We start from the raw sequence: 21,998 nt of genomic DNA, 5'->3' as shown, positions 1-21,998 counted from the left end.
AATTGTTACCCTCAGGGGTTCCCTTTATCTCTAAATTTGTTCTCAGCTGTGAAGATGAATTTATACTGGGTTCTTTGCCTTCCATGGAATATCTTTGTGATTCTAAGGCTAACTGACCAGGCTTTATTGTCATCAATCTATGCTAAGAGTTCTTAGAAAAAAAATATGAGTTCTTAGGAAACAGTTTGATACTTAGGACAACACAAAACAGGGGCCACGTGGTGGCTCACTTGGTTGAGCACACATGTTACAATTCTCAAGGACCCGGCTCAAGCCCCCAGTTCCCACCTGCAGGGGAAAGCTTTGCAAGTGGTGAAACAGGGCTGCAGGTATCTCTCTCTCTCCCTCTCTCTCTCTCTCTCTCTCTCTCCCTCTTTATCTCCTCCTTCCCTCTCAATTTCTGGCTGTCTCTATCCAATAAAGATTTAAAAAAACTTAAAAAAAAAAAAAGACAACACAAAACAACCAAATAAAGACTGGATTTCATGGGACATCTTTCTCCACCATTGTACATGCTAAAACATTATCAGGGTGGTCTGGAATCTTTTTATTCTGTGTTATTAACAGTCCAGAGAATACATCTTTATTTACAAGAGTAAAAATAAATCACACTGTAACTTTTGCATATGAAAATCCACACAGATAAATTTGAAGATAATCTACGATGCAAATACTTCTGGAGACCCAAAGGAGTAGAGCTGTACTTTGGCATCCAGCACTACGCAGGAAAGGTGAGGCAAGTGTGAGTTATTAGATTGGATTTGACAGCGGCTACGTGTCCACATGACCCGGTCTGTGCTGCTTGCAAAATTGCTTGCAGATTTCTTTCCCCTCTTCATTCTTCCTGAGCACCTAGTCATCATCCCTGAACATTCTCAGTGGTGTTGCTCAAAGAGAGTTGCCGCTGGCAAAGAAGCAATTCTTCGCTGGGGTGGCCCACAGAGCTGCCATCTGCTTCTCACCTGAGATTTGGCCTCAAAGTGACAGCTCTCCTGAGAGCAAACTTATTATTGCTTTTGTAGTGTTTAGTAGTGAATGCTCACATTCTAAAATCATTTGGGGAGGGATAGATAACGGAAGAGGGTTAATTTCACAGTGGGGCTCAATTTCAGTGTTTTAAGTATGTATGTCTACAGGGCACCAAAAAATGTCTAGATGAAAAGGAAAGACTCATTCACTTCACCACCCAGATGTTAAGCTTTGACAGTAGTAACTGAAATTCCCACTTCTTGTACATTATGACCAAGTCTCAATTTCAAGTTCCTGAAGCAGACCAGTGATTGATTCAGGAAATTCTTTGGTCTGATCCGTAGCAACTCTTGCTTGAGTTACTCTCAAAGGAGCCATTTGAATTACAGCTGTTGATTCCAGTGGAGTCTGCTGAGCCCCAGGGTCTAGAAAATGGGTAGGAGTTCAATTTAAAAGAAAAAAAGAGACATTTTGGGGTTATTTTATTGATTTAAGATTTAGTGAGATTATACTTTGCATTCGTATCATGACATTGAAATAAATTTGGCCACATGAGAGATTGGTTTAAAAGTCATTCTATTTCCTCCTCCTTCTCCTCCTTCTCCTCTTCCGTTCTCTCTCTCTCTCTCAAGGGTAAAAGAGAGGAGTGACACCACAGCATTGCTGCACTGCTCATGAAACTTCCCTTTTACAAGGTGTTTCCATGTAGTGGTTGGAGGTTCACACTCATTTCCTCAGGCATGGTAGAGTATATGCTCTACTGGCAAAATAGCTCACTTGGATAGTACATTGCTCTGTCATGTGCACAACCCATGTTCAAGCCTAATTCCCACTGCATTAAAGGAAGCTTCACTGCTGTGGAGACACACACACACACTCTCTCTCTGCCTCTCTCTCTTTCTCTGTCTAAAGAAAAGAAAAAAGAAAAAAAAAGACCTGAATTCAAGTGCTTGCACTCCAATACTTCATCTACCTGATCATCAATGACAGGTTACATATTAATGTCTTGTATGTCCCACGTCTGCTGGCTGTTCACTATTCCTTTCTGCACTTGTACCACTCTCCCACCCCAACCCCTGCTACTTCCCCTGCTTCTTGTTTCTATCCTCCTGATCCTCCTCTCCAGCATGTCTCTGTCCCTCTCTTACACCTATCCCTACTCACTTCTCCTTTTCCCTTTACTCATTTTTTAAAATATTTATTTACTTATTCCCTTTTGTTGCCCTTGTTGTTTTATTGTTGCGGTTATGATTGATGTCGCTGTTGTTGTCTGGAAGAGTCTCAAAAGTTTTCACTGACCTAGATCCCCTGTGTTCTGGGAGCTCAGAATAGCTCAGCCTCCCAAGAATCCCTCCGATGCATGGAGCACTTTCAGAAGGAGTGGGGATGCACACGGAGCCAAACTACCTTTGCTGAAGTGTATGCCCACCACTTGTGAAATGTGTGGTCAGGGCACATTAGGTAGTTCCTCCCGTAAGTGCCATTTTCCCACCCCAAAAGTGGAGATAATAATAACGTCTACTTTGTAGACAGGGTAGGTGTGCTTCACATATAGTGAGTGCCAACCTTTCACAATACTTCCACAGTTATTCTGATGTGATCATTAACTCAAGGACTGACTGAACAAGAAGCTAGGATAAGCTGTCCTAAAACAAGTATTGGTTGAACTCACTAATAGGGGGAAATTAAGAAGTAAGGATAATAAGGGAAACCATAAATTAAAACTTGGGCTAGGTATGGTTAATTGCATCAAAGTAAAGGACTCTGAGGCAACAGGGGAGGGAGAGAATGAGGAGTACTGAGTCCTGGGGCGTGATGATGGAAAGAGAACTAGGCTGGGGGACAGAGTGTCTTGCAGACACCTATCCTAAGAGTTGAGAATTTATACCTGAGTCAACAACTGTAAATCATTAATCCTCTGGGAGTCGGGCTGGAGCGCAGTGGATTAAGTACATGTGGTACAAAGCACAGGGACCGGGGACCAGTGTAAGGATCCTGGTTCCAGCCCCTGGCTCCCCACCTTCAGGGGAGTCGCTTCACAAACAGTGAAGCAGGTCTGCAGGTGTCTATTTTTCTCTCCCCCTCTCTGTCTTCCCCTCCTCTGTCCATTTCTGTCTGTTCTATCCAACAACAACATCGATAACAACAACAATAATAACTATAACAATAAAACAATAAGGGCAACAAAAGGGAATAAATAAATAAATAAATATTGTTTAAAAATCATTAACCCTCCAACAAAGGCGGGGGATAAACTGGCCTATCAAAAATTAATTTTCCTCCTTTATTTGGTTGTCTGGATTTCAAAGCATGGTTGTGCCAGACACATTTCATACAGAGGGGATTAATGGTGGACCTTGGGCAACGTGCCAGTGCGGCCCCTGTGGCCGAGTGTTGGCTGACTCGCAATGTGCTGTTGGTTTGCAGGTGTTATATGATGCTTCTGGAGTTCTTGAGAAAAACAGAGACACTCTCCCTGCTGATGTGGTCATTGTTCTGAGAACATCGGAAAACGAGCTTCTTCAGCAACTCTTCTCAATCCCTTTGACCAAAACAGGTACCCAGAACCCCTCTGGCCACCCAGGACCTGGTGCTTCACTAAGCCCTGTCAGAGTTTCTGATTATGTCTAAAAACTGCAGGGGCTTCACTACTAACATTTGAAGCTTAAGCAGGGCTGAGAATCTATCCAAGTAAGTTGAAGAAAAGGAATGTATTTCTTTTTGTCATTTATTTGCACATCACACACAGACACACAAACACACACAGTTTCCATGACATTAACTTTCAAGCTTGTCCATTATCTCTGCCTTCTCTTTTCATTCCACTATTTATGAAACTTTAAAAAATTATTATATTTATTTATTGGATAGACATAAATTGAGAGGGTAGAGGGAGATAGAGAGGGAGAGAGAAAGAGAGACACCTGCAGCCCTGTTTCACCACTTGCAAAGCTTTCCCCCTGCAAGTGGGGACCAGGGGCTTGAACCTGGTTTCTTATACATTGTAACATGTACACTCAAGCAGGAGTGCCACCACCTGGCCCCTTTGTTAACCACTACTAACTCATGCTAAACATTCTAGGACAGTCTCAGTTTACCTAGAATTACTGAAGAGGCTCTTTCTATTTGATTCTATTTCTACATGATTCTAAGTGCAGGACCTGTGGTAGACTGAAGGGTACCAGAAGCCACCTAGCCCAACTTCTCATTCATTGTTAAACTTACCCTATCGCTCTCCTAACCAACTTGGAACTGGGTCACCACTGGTCTGCATACACAGCCTTTGCCTTCTTGCAGTTAACTTCTGTTTAGATACTTATCTAGTTCTTATGACAGGAAGCAGGAAGTTAGGACCAAAGAAAAGAATTCCCAATCTAATTGGGTTACTATACTCCTTTGATTTGCCTGGAATTCTGCTACCTGTTAGGGGGGAGCCAAGTCAATCTGCTCACAGCTCTTCTCTCATTGGCTTTACAATTTCGAGGTTATGTCTGGAAATAGTTGTGGTTATGCCTCTAAAAAAAAAGGAAGAGGGGAGACTTTTGAATAATTGTTCATAATTTCCTTTTTCTTCCCACATCCCTTTTGAAACCACTGATACTGGTGTGTGGCCTGGGGCCTCCACATGCTAAAAGGGAAATAGCTGTTAGGCCTGACCTCTAGCAGCATGTAGAGAAGTGAAAGTTTAGCTACGTAAAAAGCCGCATGTTTGATGTGTTTGATATTCTATCTTAGAAGGAAAGTTGGAACCAGGTTCTTAATTTTCTTCAGCAAGCTTCTTCAAACAGAAATAGTAGATTAGGATGTTCATTAGAAGGCTTCCCTCCGTGGAGTTGTACCCCTCCTACCTTATGCTTTTGTTCACTAATCCTTTCTTAAATAAAAAATTAAAAAAAAAAATGATTAAAACAAAAAAAAACAAACAAAAAAAAAAAAGAAGGCTTCCCTCCAGCTTCCTCTCCATACCTCCTTTGAGCAAAGCCAGAATTTGATTCTTTATCAACTCTCGGGGGAGCACCGGCCGACACTGGTAGGGCTAGTGCCCCCGCACCAGATCCTCAGGTGCGGACACATCAGGCAGCTTTTGTACAGAGAGGAGACACGGCAGGATTTTTAAGAGATGTGCTCTTTGAAATAAAATTTATCAAAATTTTTTTTCAGCTAGCATGTGCACTCTCCTATACATATGAGCAGCAGCCTGTCAAATCTGTTCACAACTTCGGAACTAATGATTTTTCAATTCTGGCAAATTAAAACAAGCTTCCAGCCTCCACACTAGGTGGCGCTATGCAAGTAGTGAGACTGAGCCTTCTGTTTACCATTCACTGTCTAAACAAGGGAGAGAGGAACAGAGATTCTCTCTTCTCCCTCTTCCTTCTCCCTCTCCCTCTCCCTCTCCCTCTCCCTCTCCCTCTCCCTCTCCCTCTCTCTCTCTCTCTCTCTCTTTCCTCCCTGCCCCCCTTTATTTTTTTCCTTTGCTCCATGAGGAACTTTCATCCTGTTTTGTAACTTTTTCGGATTCTTGCCTTGACACTGAACTCCACACCACCTGGAGGAAACCATGGAAAATAAAACTAGAAATAAGACTAGACACCATTTTCCTAACTAGCTTCCTTGTATCCCTGAATTGTCTATTATGCATTAGAATTTATTTTGACTTTTCAAGCCCAACGATCTACTGTAGAAAGACATTAAAAAGGAAGCTGCCATGATGAGATCTCAGAACACATTTTCCTGTTCCACTTGCTACTAGGAAACTGAAGAAATGTTCAAAAGGCCTAGGAGGAAGTACAAGGGGGATCTTTCAAAAGAAATTTGAAAAGTCCATAACCTGCCTTTGTGTTATGTATCCAAACTTTCAAATAGTAGTTTAGGGTTTTAAAGAAGATAGAAACTTAGCAGAAACTAGAGGAGCAAGAAGGGTTCTGACCTGAACCTCCCAAACAGAGTTTGTTTCTATCTTATGCAGCTTGACAGCTAAGTTGGTGTCTTTTCAAAGATGTAAATGTTACCCTGTCCCTCCCCTCCATCCACTTCAGTCCCCACCTCTTACAGCTCTTCATCACAGCTAAAATAAATATAATTCTGTGTCTGTTCACATGAGCTGACCCTACTTGTCTTTATGTCCTCATTCCCTGGATCCCTACTCCTCTCTCTCTCTCTCTCTCTCCCCAAGAGTAGCTGATAGCATCCTGTCTTCACCCCACCCCCATCCTTTCTCCCAGTTAGCCTTGACTGACCCTGTTTGTCACTGAATTCCCGGGACCCAGAGCAGTGCAGCAATGTAGTAAGTCTTCAGCAAACGTGCTGTAAGTAACTCAGTGGCTCTTTTGCAAGATAGAAGTTACAGCTGACAATCCAAATCTTGACTCCCAGTCTGAAGTTCTGTATTAGTTTATTAAGGTTGACAAAACAATACACTACAAATAAAAGTGGCTTACACAGGAGAAATTTAGTGTTGTCTTACAGTTTTGTAGCCTAGAAGTCTAAGATTCATGTGTTACAGTAGCTCCTTTTGGAGGCCTCTGAAGGAGAGTTTGTTCCGGGCCTCTCCCCTGGCTTTTGGCCAGTTTCTGATCATCTTTGGGCATTCCTCAGCTTTTGCATCACCCTGACCTCTGCCTTCATCATCATATGGTACCCTCTCTCTGCATGCCTGTCTCCAAACTTCTTCTTCCTATAAGTCATAGTGGGTTAGCAACACATTTTTCTTTTTATTTATTTATTTTTTATTTATAAAAGGAAACATTGATTAAACCATAGGATAAGAGGGGTACAACTCCGCACAGTTCCCACCACAAGAACTCCCATCCCCTCCCCTGATAGCTTTCCTATTCTCTATCCCTCTGAGAGTATGGACCCAAGGTCATTATGGGGTGCAGAAGGTGGAAGGTCTGGCTTCTGGAATTGCTTCCCTGCTGAACATGGACGTTGACAGGTCCATCCATACTCCCAGCCTGTCTCTCTTTTTCCCTAGTAGGGTGGGGCTCTGGGGAAGTGGAGCTCCAGGACACTTTGGTGGAGTTATCTGTCCAGGGAAGTCTGGTTGGCATCATGCTGGCATCTGGAATCTGGTGGTTGAAAAGAGAGTTAACACACAAAGCCAAACAAATTGTTGACCAATCATGGACCTAAAGGCTGGAATAGTGCAGATGAAGAGTTGGGGGGGTCCTCCATTTTGTAGATAGCTAGAGGCATATTTTAGTTATATTCCGAAGTGCCTGTGGCTATACTAGTGTTGTTTGTTTGTTTGTTTGTTTGCCTGAGCCTGAACTCTGTAGGTGGGTCCTAATTATTGTCGGGGGAGGTGATGTCATGGCTGGCAGAAGGAGCAGAAAGCTGGATCAGGCAAGAGAGTAGCTCCCAAATATGGGAAAGGTGTATAAATATTTTTGACTGTAAACCCCATCGATTTGATGTGATCTGGGGCCATATTCAGCTTAGGAGCCTATGTGAACTCTGCATCCCTATAGATCTGAGCTCACATTCTGTGGTCATAAGTAGGAACATTTCAAGCTGCCCCAATATCAGGACCCATCTTCCTCAGGTGTAGCATAGAGTATATTGTTCAGCCTCCCTTCGGAGGATGGAACATTCTCTACCATTGTTGATCCAAGTTGAGGGCAAGGTCCTATGGGGACCCACAAAGGAATCTGTTTTGTTATTCCTGATAGAGATGACCAGTAACAATGGAGAGAGGGATTTATTTGGGGTCTAGGCCCATCATGTCTGTTTGGGAATCTCAGGACTTCCCAAATAGGGCCCCAGCTGATGGTGTGGCCTGATAGTGACTAAAGAGTCATCATTAAAAGTATGCCAGTCTCTTGCCCTTATTCAGCTTTTGCAGTCCTTGCTGTGATGAAGTTAGCTTTGGAGTGAGTGAGAGAACTATAATAGGAAGTAGGTGAGGAGAGTATCTAAGCCGAAGTAGACACTATTTCATTATGACCTTTATACTGATTCACTACAGATTATTGTGTATTTTTGCTTTCAGGTATATATTTTGCCCTAATTTATGGATACATGTGAACATATGCTCTATCTTACGAGACCTGGTCTATATCTAGGTTCTGGGATTTTGATAGGAAGTGAACATTCCTGGAATGGAATTTGAGAATACTATGAAAGAAAAGGTCTCACCCGAGCGATGAGGGTGAAGGGTTGACATTCCATGCCCGATGTCTCTGGACACAGTCTGAAGTGAAGCATGCTGAGGTGGTACTTGTTGCGTTGATTAGTTTGGGATCAGTGGATGCAATATCATTTGGTATGAATTGAGAGAAGCATGCAGGAAAGTGAGCCCCACCCTAGAGGTTCCAGGACTGGGGGAAATATAGGCTCTAAAGAGGAAGTAGGAGGATCCTGCTGTCTTAGGGTTTAAGAAGACAATACATAGTTATTACTATAATCACATTATTTGGCAATTGCGTAACTTTGAAATATCCCTTTGTTAGGATTTGCTGTATCATACACAACATCATCATAATTATGTCCTTTGACATTATTTGTATGTAGCTATGCCACTGGTTGCTTCTGTTCTCCCTGGTCTAGGCTTTTAAGAGAGTCAACATATCAAAGACTCAGCCTATGTATTAAAAAGACTCAGTCTGTGATTTTAAAAGTTTGAGACAATCAATTTTCCCCCTCTCATATTAATTAAATAGTCATTTATATGACTACAAATTAATAGGAGTATACATAAACATCATTCCCACCACCAAAATGCTGTGTCCCCTCCTCCCCGCCCCAGGCCCTGTGAAACTGAACATCCACCCTAACCCTCAACCCAGGGTTTTTACTTTGGTGCCCTACTCCAAATTCAGTCAAATCCTGCTTTGAGTTTCCCCTTTCTGTTCTTCTTTCTCAAGTTCTGTTTACGAGTGGGATCATCCCATACTCATCTTTATCTTCCTCAACATCTGTTTATGAGTGGGATCATCCCATACTCATCTTTATCTTTCTGACTTAGCTCACTTAACATAATTCCTTCTAGCTCCATCCAAGATGGGTCAGAGAAGGTGGGTTCATTGTTCTTGATAGCTGCATAGTATTCCATTGTGTATATGTACCACAGCTTTCTCAGCCACTCATCTGTAGAGGTGCACCTGTATTGCTTCCTGGTTTTCGCTATTATTTGTAATAATAATTTGTGGCACTATAAGGGAATAGCAAATGAATTTCTTTTTGTGAATAACAGAAATTCAGTGTCATGAATAGAGGAAATTTGATGTTAATGACATGGACTACTCATCTCTAGGACTCTACAATATGAGTAATGCTTTAGTTTACCCAACTATCTGATTCAGTCTCATGCAGCTATCTGGTCTACCTGAAAAGATTGTAAGCACTATGAGAACAGATATTGTGTTTTCTATTTTATTTATGTACAGACTTTATAGATGGGACTGTTCATAAAACTTCTCAGTTTCATGCCACTACCTATGTTAATCCTGATGCCTGGAGTAACTTCCCCCCCTCCCCACAAGCCTTCTCACCATCCCTGCCACTCCTGTGTCCCCTAGTTGTTTCCCCCAAACTACCAGTCCTAGTATAACTTTCTCCAGGAAAATTTTAGTTTCAGTTGGGTGAATTTTCTAGCACCAGTGGAGTGTAAATTCCCACGAGTACAAATATTGCTCGTTTAGTTAGCTCATCTTTCCAGAGCTTAAAGAGATGCCTGGCACACAGGAGTACTCAGCAGAGTATGATTTCAAAAGCAAAAAGAGAGCCATTTGTGAATGAAATGTCCTAATAGTCCCGAGAGGACTTGAGGTGCCTCAGGCATGTGAATCATCCTATGATTTATGGTGCTGGCTGGAAGCCCACCAGCTTCTGAGATCTATTTTAGCAAATTCAGAGAGAAGTCAGTCAGTCCATTTAGATCCAGTTCCATATTCTGAATCTAGAGGGACGAATGTGGACTCAAGTGGCAGGAATGCACAGATTTAACTGCAGTGAAGTTTGGCATCGAAAACTGATTGCTAACCCCTTTCCTAGGGTGGAGTGCAGAAAGTAGGGACTCTCCCAAAAGCAAATAGCACATATGTAGTCAGTGTGCTAACTGTGCTGAGAAGTATGAAACCTGGGCATTCAGAAAAGTAGCCACCCTGGGCCACCTCTTACATTACTGCCATGGGCTTCAAGAAGGACCAGTGGCTGAAATGCTTCTTTTTCAACTCTATGAAGTTCCAGTAGGTGTGAAGCCTTCATATGCCTTTTGACAGGACTGAGAAAGATGCTGAGGGTCCTGGTTACAGCTAGACAGCCAGGAAAATTCTCACTCCTTGCCTTTCTCCCTATTAATGGTCTTCAGCTTTGTTTAGAAGAACCTTTGGTCTCCTTGTTCTTCTTCTTCTTCTTCTTCTTCTTCTTCTTCTTCTTCTTCTTCTTCTTCTTCTTCTTCTTCTTCTTCTTCTTCTTCTTCTTCGTCTTCTAAGATTTTATTTATTTATTAATGAGAAAGATGGGAGAGAGAGAAAGAACCAGACTTCACTCTGGTACATGTGCTGCTGGGTATTGAACTCAGGACCTCATGCTTGAGAGTCCAGTGCCGTAGCCACTGCACCACCTCCCGGACCACATGGTCTCTCTTCTCTCTCTGTCTCTGTCTCTCTCTCTCTCTCTTTCTTTCTTTCTCTTTATATATTTTTGCTTCTTTTATTTATTATTGGGTAGAGACAGAGAGAAATCAAGAAGGGTGCGGGAGACAGAGAGGGAGAGTGACAGAGAGACACCTGCAGCCCTGCTTCACCACTCGTGAAACTTTCCTCCTGCAGATGGGAACCAGGGGGCTTGAACCTGGGTCCTTATGCACTGTAATGTGAGCACTTAACCAAGTGTGTCACTGTCTGGTCCTTGGATTTTCTTTTTAGGGTGTTAAGAGCAAAAAAGTTTCTGTGATGTGGTTGTATCTCTTGAAATTCTTTCTTTTTGTTCCCTACCCCTGAGTGTCTTCAGGTTTTGACTTTGTATTCTCCAAGTACTGCTTACGTTTTGCTCAAATATAAGGGCTTAAATGTTTCTTTCCTTTTTAAAAGTACACTTGGTATTTCTTCTATTCTATCAGCTGCAATAGCTGCTCCTAGACTGTGAGTTCATTGGTCCTTTTGCATCCTGCAAAAGGTTCATTGGTTCTGTTCATTGGTCCTTTTGCATCCTGCTTTATGGTGTAATAGAAAATCCTAAGCTGAGGAGTCAGGCGGTAGCGCAGCGGGTTAAGCACATGTGGCGCAAAGTGCAAGGACCGGCGTAAGGATCCTGGTTTGAGCCCCCGGCTCCCCACCTGCAGGGGTGTCTGCAGGTGTCTATCTTTCTCTTCCCCTCTCTGTCTTCCCCGCCTCTCTCCATTTCTCTCTGTCCTATCCAACAATAATGACATCAACAACAATAATAACTATAATAATAAATAATTTATTTTATAAAAATAAATATATAATAATAAGGGCAACAAAAGAAAATAAATAAATAAATATTTAAAAAAAGAAAACCCTAAGCTGAGGAAGAGAGTGTTTTGCCAACATGTATGAGAGGGAGATGAGAGACTGACTGTACCCATCTGTCAACAACTGTACTATAAATCATTAACCCCTATAACATGGAAAATACAAGAAAATATTCTACTATCGACATTTTAAAAAATTAAAAGGAACAAATTGGTCTAGTCCATTTTGATTGCTATAATAAAATTATATAATATGGGCGACTTATAAGAAACAAATTTATTTTACATGGTTTTAGCGGCCAAGATGTCTAAGCTCAATGAACTAGCAGATTTAGCGTCTGGTAGGAACCCACCGCATTCATTCGTGTCTTTGCCTGGAGGAAGGGGCAAGAGAGTGCTATTTCTAAAGGTGTGAATTCCAAGGGCCCAGGGGTGGCTCACCTGGTTGAGCACATGTGTTAAAATGCACAAGGATCCAGGTTCGAGTCACCAGTCCCTTGCAGGGGCAAAGCTTTGTGAGTGGTGAAGCAGTGTTTCAGGTGTTTCTCTGTTTCTCTCTCCCTCTGTATCACCCTGTTCCCTCTCGATTTCTGGTTGTCTCTATCCAATAAATAAATAAATAAATAAATAATACAAAAAATGTTAACGATGTGAATCCCATTCATGAGAGCTCATAATCAGTTTCTGAAATATCCCTGCCAAATATCATCAAATGCATGTTGGAATGTAACATATAACTTGAACAGGAGGGCAAAAATACCCCACCTATTACACAAATTAAATTAATTTAAATAATGTTTTTATGATATACAGACATATCATTCAACATGCCATCAATATCAAAATTATCTACAAGGTGAATTTTATCTTCTACTTTTACTTTACTTTCCTGTCCCTAAAATCTGGCTTGCACTTTATACTTACGGCATATCTGAATTTGGACTAACAGCATTCACTGTGTTTAGGAACCATCATATTGCATATGGGGCTATCCAGCCACAAAAATGTCCCATTATGCTCTCAGAGAAAAAAAATAATAAAAAGAAAAGCACAAGAATGCCAAAATGTCCTTCCTGCTGGTCCTCCCCAAGAAAACAACAAAATTTTATTGTATATAGACTTGAGAGTATTTTGTAATGTCTAAGAAAAGCCATTGTTCTAGATTGGCAGGGTCCCAGTAAAAACCTTTAAAATGTTACTCTGGTGGACTGGGAGGTAGCGTAGTGGGTTAAGTGCTCATGGCCGAAGCTCAAGGACCGGCTCAAGGATCCTGGTTTCAGCCCCCAGCTCCAGCAAAGGGGTCGCTTTATAAGCAGTGAAGCAGGTCTGCAGGTGTCTTTGTCTCCCCCTCTCTGTCTTCTTCTCCTCCTCTTTTGATTTCTCTCTGTCCTATCTAACAATAATAACAGCAACGGCAACAAAATGGAAAAATGGCCTGCAGGAGCAGTGGATTCATAGTGGAAGGCAATGAGCCCCAGTGATAACCCTGGAGGGCGATCTGGCTGCGACATCTGTCACCCCATTGATCGCCAGGGTTGATTCGGCTGATCTGGCTGGCTAGGCAGGTGTCCCCTTCCTCCCTCACCGCTCCATGTGTGTCCCTCCCGAAGCTGCGTGCTCTGTCGAAGAAGATGGCCTTGCCCGAATAGAGACGGACAGGTCTTCTGTGGAGGGTATAGGAGTAGCTGTGCTCCCCTGCTAGAACCTCCAAACAAGCTCTCAAGGTCCCATTTAAGATGAAAGTTTCCCAGTTTTTATTTCATAGCTCACTCTAGAAAAAAAAGTCTCAAAACCGTTTACAGTTTCTTAATTTATCCCACTATTAAAAAATCTCTTTGTAATGAGGCTGTCAGTTCGTTTGCTCCACCTCCACACATACACACCCTTGCCGAAAGATAACTCAGGCACTACAAATTAAATGAATTAGAAACAAAGTCATTATCATTATAATTGTATTTCTACTTAGAGATGTACGGATCATGACTGGGCATTTTTCCCTCAGAAATTTGGGTCATGCTAATAGAACCTGCATTTTCCCTTTAGAGTACAAAACCAGCTTCTAGCAGTCTGGCTTATGCGTTAGGACTACATAAAAGTTAGTCATTTTCCTCTGGTGTCTGTATGATACTTGTAATGAGAAGCAGTGAACCACAGTTGTGACGGCAGAGTGATGACTGTGAACTTTACTGGCTTGTGCATGTGACAGGGTGAAGTAAACAAAATGTCATTTAACCAAATCTTGAGAGTTAGAAGTGGTAGAGAGGACCACTAAGATTTTATTAAGGTTCACATTTAGTAAAGTGGTCCCTTTCTTTGCATTTCATAAAAATGGTTCAAATGACAATATTATAAGAGAAAACAGATAAATGTTTTTCGGATTATTAGATTTGGCTTAGCCACAAGAATAGTGGTTGCAGAATCATCAACAAGATCACTGTGCAGCTGATCTGGTTGACTGTGAAAATGACCAAAAGGTCATTGAAAGTCAGCTGGGTTCAAACATTTCAGCCTGACAAGAGTATAATATCAATTATTCAGTGGACTGCTGGGAAATTGTGCAGATGCAGTCACATCTGCCATGTTGTCCCCTCAGGCTATTGCTAGTTCCCGTGAGAGTTGAGACATTCTCGGAGTGCCTGTTTTGCCATGTTGTGCCCTCAGGGCATTGTCTATTTCCCTATATATCTGGAGTGCTTTGGTCACTCCTCCCCCTTCTCATTCTCATGAGAGTTATTATACTATCCTGGAGTGCTATGGTTACTCCTCCCCCTTCCCATTCTCGCAAAAGCTGCTCCTATAAAAGCCCTTCTTCTTCCGCACCTCATTTTCTTGCCAGCGCTTCACTTCGGTGTTCAGACGCAGGAAAGGTTACTGCGTGAGGCAGCCATTTTTGCTACCTCCACGTGGCCCAACCTGCTTCTCTAGCACCCAACTCTGAGGTGCCAGCGCAAATAAAGATTTGTGTTCCCTCTTCGCTCTGGACCTCCTCTCTCCCTTCTCCACGGCCCGCACAACAACAGTGGACTGCCTTGAATAGGATCAAAATCCCTAAAATGACTGTGAAATCTTTAATTAGGATACCACTGTGGCTGGACTCTCAACATTACTGCTCTGTACTCTGCATGGCTGACATCTAATCTTAGGCAAGAGACTTGGATATTCACTGCCTCAGTTTCCTTTCTTTGAGGATTGGGCACATGGCTCACAAGGTTGCCATATTAAATCATCCATTTCTGAGGGCAGTATTGACTACATTACAAAAATTCCATACAGATTATATTTAAGTGTTACTCTTCTTTTCTTCCTTTCTTTCTTCTTCTTCTTCTTTTTTTTTTTTTTTGCCTCCAGGGTTATTGCTGGGGCTCGGTGCCTACACCATGAATCCACTGCTCCTGAAGGCTATTTTTTTTTCCTTTTGTTGCCCTTGTTGTTTTATCATTGTTGTGGTTATTATTACTGTTATTGATATCATTGTTGTTGGATAGAACAGAGAGAAGTGGAGAGAGGAGGGGAAGACAGAGAGGAGAAAAAGATAGACACCTGCAGACCTGCTTCCCTGTGAAGCAACTCCCCTGCAGGTGGGGATCCAGGGGCTCCAACCGGGATCCTCATGCCGGTCTTTGTGTGCTTCGTGCCAAGTACACTTAACCTGCTGCACTACCGCCCAACCCACGTGTTACTCTTTTCTTATCTGGCATAGAGGGAGAAAATTAGGGCGCAGTTAGTGGATTTCTACCTGTATTTTCTTATTTCTGATAGATTTATAAAAAATGGGTACATCTTAGTATATATTACTGTGGGTACTGTTTCTCAGGAGTTTGTGAATTCTATGGTTTAAAAATAACACTTTATACAGGAAAGAATAAAACAAACCCCCAAATCTTAAATCTTCAGTTTATTTACTTTCATTGCTAGCCCTCCAAGCCCACATATACTGAGGTGCTGTGCAAGAAAATTGGAAGTTTCTGGGGGCCGGCAGGTGACTAACCCAGTAGAGTGCATGCATTGCTATGTGCAAGTCCCAGGGCCACCACATAGGAGTGAGTGCCTGTAGGTGGAAATCCGTACCAGCAGTGAAGTGGTGCTGTGGTGTTTCTCCTCTTCTCTCTCTCATTCCCTCTCTTTCTCTCACCCTCTATCTAAAGGAAAGAACAGGGGGAAAAAAAAGTCATCAGGAATAGTGGAATCGTACATGCACTGAGCCCCAGCAAGAACCCTGGTGGCAAAAACCTTTTTTTTTTTTGAATATTATACAGAATTCTGTAACTAGAACCCTTAATGCCATTTTTGTAAATCTCAAAACATATGCTGAAGAGGTTTAAACTAAAACTCCTTGGACAACTAGGATCTCTAAGGACTTCTACATGGCTTTAATTGATCCCCTACACCAGGAAAATCTGAATCTCTACTCACCCATAAGACTGTTAGCTGTAAAATTTACAGGTAAAGCTTATTTATGAAACTCAACAAGCATTCACCCAGTCCTCTCTCTGGATGATAAAACCCAGACACCACGAAGGCAAAAATTTGTTCAAGACCTCCTAAGCAAGTAAGTGGCAGAGCTGGATAAACACCAGGCAGTTTGACCCCAGAACTCAATTTCCCCCACTGCACTTTTGCAATCCAGGACTCGAAAGAGTTTAAACAAAGAGTCTGAGTTCACATGTACCTATTGATTACCTACTGTGTGCTGAGAATGTTGCACCAAGCACTAAACTTACAGTAGTAAGGAGAATAGACTTTGTACCTGTTTTCCTGGTGTTTACACTTCAGTAGAGAGTCACAAGATAGCACAAAGGAAGATTTCATTATGACATAAAGGAACATTTTTGACTTTGATAAGATATTCTGTAGCAATTCAAATCATACATCAATTTCATTTAGATTTATTACTTACCTCTGGTGCCATACTTTCTGTAAAATGGTTGGCAGTCAATTACCTACCTCTTTGGCAATAATGAGCCACACCATTCTTTGAATGAAAGAAGACTCTGTAACATTGAAGTTTGCCAAGAGATGGTAAAGCTATTTGATCTCTAGAAGACAAAGAGAGACATCATCTAACATGTCGTTCTGGCTCATTAGAATATCTTTAAAGTTTTTTGTGTGTTCTGTTTTGATGACTTTTGCCAGTCTAATAGCAGGTGCATAAGATAGATGTGCTAGTTAATGATTGAAACTGGAAATACATAGTGCCTGGTCTCAATGAGCTTGTAATGTATGTCAGGGGTCTACTCATTTCTAAAGGAAAAAAAAAAAGCCAACATGTTACAGCTCAGGAAGTGGCAGGAAGGATAAAGATTTGGACTCTCAAGCATGTGGTTCAGAGTTTGATCCCCAGAATAGTGTAAGATTGTAGTTTTGTCCTCCTCCTCCTCTTCCTCCTCTTCCTCCTCCTCCTCCTCCTCCTCCTTCTTCTTCTTCTTCTTTTTTTTTTTTTCTCCAGAGTTATTGCTGGGGCTCGGTGCCTGCACCACTAACCCACTGCTCCTGGAGGCTATTTTTCCCCCTTTTTATTGCCTTTGTTGCTTTATTGTTCTTGTGGTTATTATTGTTGTTATTGGTGTTGTTGTTGGATAGGACAAAGAGAAATCAAGAGAGGAAGGGAAGACAGAAAGGGAGAGAGAAAGATAGACACCTGTAGACCTGCTTCACCTCCTGTGAAGTGACTCCCCTGCAGGTGGGGAGCCGGGGGCTTGAACCAGGATCCTTACGCGGGTCCTTGCACTTCGCCTCATGTGTGCTTAACCCGCTGTGCTACCGCCCGATCCCCTATCTTCCACCCTATCTCCCACTCCCTTGTGTTAATGAATAAATCTTTTTTAAAAAGTATAAAATGGAATCTAAGCATTTGCATGGGAGGCCTCAGACTCAAGTGCCCTGATTTGGCATGTTAGACTTGGCATGGAGCTGTGGTGCTTATAGTCTTCATTAGAGGATGAATCCTCCCTGTTAACTTTTATTTGCAGTAGGTTCCATTCTTTTTTTTTTTTTTTTATCATTTATTACATTCTTAGTCTGTAGGACAAAATTTCATTTGGAAAATTTTTGAATTCAAATAGTTATTCTGGATACTATGCCACAGTTATATGTGGCAAGTATTCAAAATAGTAATGCCTGCGGGAGTCGGGCTGTAGCGCAGCGGGTTAAGCGCAGGTGGCGCAAAGCACAAGGACCGGCATAAGGATCCTGGTTCGAACCCCGGCTCCCCACCTACAGGGGAGTCGCTTCACAGGCGGTGAAGCAGGTCTGCAGGTGTCTATCTTTCTCTCCTCCTCTCTGTCTTCCCCTCCTCTCTCCATTTCTCTCTGTCCTATCCAACAACGACGACAACAACAATAATAACTACAACAATAAAACAACAAGGGCAACAAAAGGGAATAAATAAATAAAATAAAATATTTAGAAAGAAAAAAAAGAAAAAGAAAGCATAAGAAAAAAATAGTAACGCCTGCATTTAGGAAAGAAAACTTACACTAATTTCATTATTTGGCATCATAGTACATACAAGATTCAGTAGAAGACACTTTCACTCTGCTACCTCCCAGACTGCAGTAGCATTTATTTAGTTATTTCTCTGAGTTTTACACCTGTGTTATTCCACTGTTCCCAGAGGACTCTTTCTTTTTTTAATTAAGAGAGAGAGAAAGAGAGGAGACACCTGTCATCTCTGTGTTACTATGAGTTCAAACCACTTTCTCACACCTGTGCCATACCACTGAACAACCACCTCAGCCCAATTTTCTAATTGTAATTTAGTTTAATTTTGTTGTTGTTGCCAGAGATATCACTGGGGCTTAGTGCCTGCAAAACTCCGTGACTCTCAGTGGCCTTTTAATTTTTTTCTCTGTTCTTTGAGCATACGAGACAGAAATAGAAAAGAAACTAGAGAGAACTGCAGCACTGTTCTATCCTCTTATAAATCCTCCTCCTCTCCCCCCCCCCCCCGAAACACACACAGTGAAGGAGCAAAGGGTTGAACCTGGGTCCTTTCCCCCCCCCCCCCAAACACACACAGTGAAGGAGCAAAGGGTTGAACCTGGGTCCTCTCCCCCCCAAACACACACAGTGAAGGAGCAAAGGGTTGAACCTGGGTCCTCCCCCCCCCCAAACACACACAGTGAAGGAGCAAAGGGTTGAACCTGGGTCCTCCCCCCCCCCAAACACACACAGTGAAGGAGCAAAGGGTTGAACCTGGGTCCTTGCACATGATAATGTGTGCTACCTACTGGATGAGCCATCACCTAGACACTTATTTTTAGATACAGAGAGAACACAGAAAAAGAGACAAATTGAGGGAGAGGAAAGACCCCACAGCATTGCTCCACCATCCATGTGAGATTCCCTGGTACAGACCATGGTGAGCTCAGGTGATACTCGTGCTCAGACCCAGACTCTCACACATAGTAACCTATCCTCTCTACTAGGTGAACTGCCTGCATGCCCCTGATGTATGTCAAACAGAATTGTTTACTTTCCTGACCAGCTCTCTAGTTTATAATCTCGACATACCAAGTTCTCACATGTCCTGGCCACAAATGTCACACAATCGTTTTTGATACCAAGTCAAGCTCACAGAAGGTTTCACCTACTTAATACCACATAGTTGTTCATTGATTTAAATGAAGCGCAGAGATACTAAGGGTTTACTCCATGGGCATCCTTGTGGAATGCTACACTTCACTGGGCGTATAATACAGGTGAATCATAAAGAGCAGAATTGATCTATAGTTAATGGCAGGGACCGCAGAAGTGACTAAGTAGTACAGCCTTGCCTATGTGAGGTCCTGGGTTCAACCCTTAGCACCACACAAGAACAAGAAAGACAAAAATGGGTTAATGCTGGCAAAATAGCTTGACTGGGTAGTATACTGCTTTGTGATGTGCGCTACCCAGGTTAGATGACCCACTGGAGGAAGCTTTGGTGCTATAGTCTCTTTCATTCTCTCTAGCTCTCTTCCTCTGTGGCTCTGTCTAAAAATGGGTTAAACACCATAAATTATGGAATGGTGTGTTACCTTTCCTCTAGTGTTTTCTCTCGACACACATACACAATAAAAACCACAAACTGCAAGATAAAACCAGGACTGCATGGTGGTACACCTGGTTGAGTGCATGTTACCATGTGCAAGGACTGGGTTCAAGCCTCTGGTCCACACCTTCAGAGAAGAAGCTTCAGAAGTGGTGAGGCATTGTTATAGATCTCTCTCTCTCTCTCTCTCTCTCTCTCTCTCTTTCTCCTTCTCTATCAAGTTTTCTCTCTCTATGCAAAATAAATAACTAAAATAAATACTTTTAAATAGCACACTTGCTATACATTCCAGGTTTGGTGGTGTGTTTGCTTGCTTGCTTTTTAAAAAATATTTATTTATTTATTTCCTTTTTGTTTCTCTTGTTGTTTTTGTTGTTGTTGTTGTAGTTATTATTGTTATTGATGTCGTCATTGTTGGATAAGACAGAGAGAAATGGAGAGAGGAGGGGAAGACAGAGAGGGGGAGAGAAAGATAGACACCTGCAGACCTGCATCACCACTTGTGAAGTGATGCCCCTGCAGGTGGAGAGCCGGGGGGCTCGAACCAGGATCCTTACTCAGGTCCTTGTGCTTTGTGCCACGTGCACTTAACCTGCTGTGCTACCGCTCGACTCCTGCTTGTTTGTTTTTTTACCAGAGTGCTGCTCAGCTCTGGTTTATGGTGGTGCTGAGGATTGAACCTGTGACCTCAGAGCCTCAGGCATGAAAGTCTGTTGCATAACCAATATGCTATCTCCCAGGCCTTTATAGTTTTTTTAAAAAAGACATCTCTTAATATATTGCTGTGAGATTAAACGAGATCAGGTTTCTTCTTCCTCTTCTTCTTTTTAAAGGTATGCTTGCTTGTTAATTGGAGAGGGACAAGCTAGAGCATCATCCTGGCACATCAGATTCTGGGGGTTGAACTTGGGACCTCATGCTTGAGAGTCCAGTGCTTTCTACACTTCACTATCTCCTAGGCCTCCAAGTTTTTCTCTTTCTCAATACTTCCATGCTAAATGAGAATCAAATAAATGTTTATCATTTGAAGCACTCAGTCATCACGCACAGTGAGCACCTAGTTTTCTGAAGTTATATAGGTTTTTTTCCTCAGTTTTAATTGAGAACACGCACACACACTCACACACACACTATTGAGCTTCATTCAGGGTAATGATGTAACTGACCTACTATCAGTAGAGTATATTGAGCAGAGCTTCTGAGCTGAAATAGTCTGGTCTCACATTTCAATGACAGGTGGATGCTGACAGGTTATCTGGGTACCTGTAGATATATTTATGTCACTCCCTCCCTCCTCCCCCCTCTCCCTCCTTCCCTTCCTCTTCTTTCCTCTTTCCTCCCTCCTTCCTCCTCTTTCCTCCCTTATCTAAAGGGAGATTCTTGGTATTAAGATACACTGATTTTTTTTTAATAAAAAAATAATGTTGATTCACAAGGCAATTGTCACAGATGGGCAGGTTCACATCTCTGATAGTGTCAGCACACCACATCCTCCACCAGCTTGTCATCTTCCTCCTTCATACATCATAGAACACTGTGTCCCCAGCCCCCCTTTAAGAAGACACCCTCTGGTAACAATGTGGCAGTAATACAGAAAAAATGGAGCCTGGACTCCTCTGCTGACTTAGGAAGCCTTGCTCTTTACTTGAAACATTCTGGAAATATAGCATAGTTGTTTACTAGATTGTCATCCTATTTGTAATTAAATGTTGAGGAAAGGAAGTATTTTTTTTTTCCCTTCAGTTCTACAATTTAAAAAATCCCTGGATCTTAAAAACTGCTGTTCAGATTGTAAGTGAAAAAGAAAAAAAAAAAAAACTGAGGACAAACTGAAGACATTGGTTTGATTTCCATCAGGTAGATAGTCTGGAGATGTTAATTATGCCAACATTTCTTAAGATACTGTCAATTAAAAGTCAATACAGACATGGGGAGAAAGTTTCTTTTGGGCTTTGAATTTCCCACATGCATAATAAAGGCAAGGTTGTGTATTCAAAAGAGAGTGAAGTTAATTGTGTATCTTTAATCAATAAGTTAGCTAGGGGAGCAGGCTTTTTTCTATTTACTCTAGATTCCTTCCCTCCATAAGACTACAGCCCCTTCTCTGTGTGTGTGTGTGTGTGTGTGTGTGTGTGTGTGCATATACCATTTATATAAATAAATCACCTATCTTCTATTCCTGAGAGATTACCTGGGCTAGTGATTCCTTCAACGCATACCCTCTCCTCTTTTTTCTTTATGATATCAGCACTCAAACATTAATAGATAAATGCAGAGGAGAAAGTCATAATTGCAGAATTGCAGTATCATACTTTCTCTGTTGGCCTCCTACAAATATGTCACATATTTTATAGCTATTTTAAATTATCTCAAATTTAAAAGAAATATTTGGTATAGATGTAGTATAGTTAGGAACATAAAGGCACACTACATTTTTTAATAATGATATCATAATAATAGTAATTATTATTATTATTGCTTCTCGGACCTCTTGGCTAAGATCAAGTGAAAAATAGCATTGGTTTATAATATAAACCAATTAATATAGAAGTTTCA

At 41.8% G+C, this 21,998-nt stretch overlaps 1 protein-coding gene across 1 annotated transcript in view; it reads left to right on the top strand.

Annotated features, from left to right (window-relative positions):
* MYO3B (myosin IIIB) overlaps positions 1-21,998 on the top strand; it is a 508,363-nt gene that overhangs the window by 228,684 nt on the left and 257,681 nt on the right. Inside the window, exons 20-21 of the mRNA XM_060177727.1 lie at positions 643-731; positions 3,397-3,526. Coding sequence (XP_060033710.1) covers positions 643-731; positions 3,397-3,526 — 219 coding nt within the window. The remainder of the gene's footprint in view (positions 1-642; positions 732-3,396; positions 3,527-21,998) is intronic.

The sequence above is a fragment of the Erinaceus europaeus genome, chromosome 18, assembly GCF_950295315.1.
Source record: "Erinaceus europaeus chromosome 18, mEriEur2.1, whole genome shotgun sequence".
Classification (NCBI taxonomy): domain Eukaryota; kingdom Metazoa; phylum Chordata; class Mammalia; order Eulipotyphla; family Erinaceidae; genus Erinaceus; species Erinaceus europaeus.
Note: the sequence above shows the minus strand (reverse complement) of the source record. Positions and strands in the feature narration are given on the sequence as shown.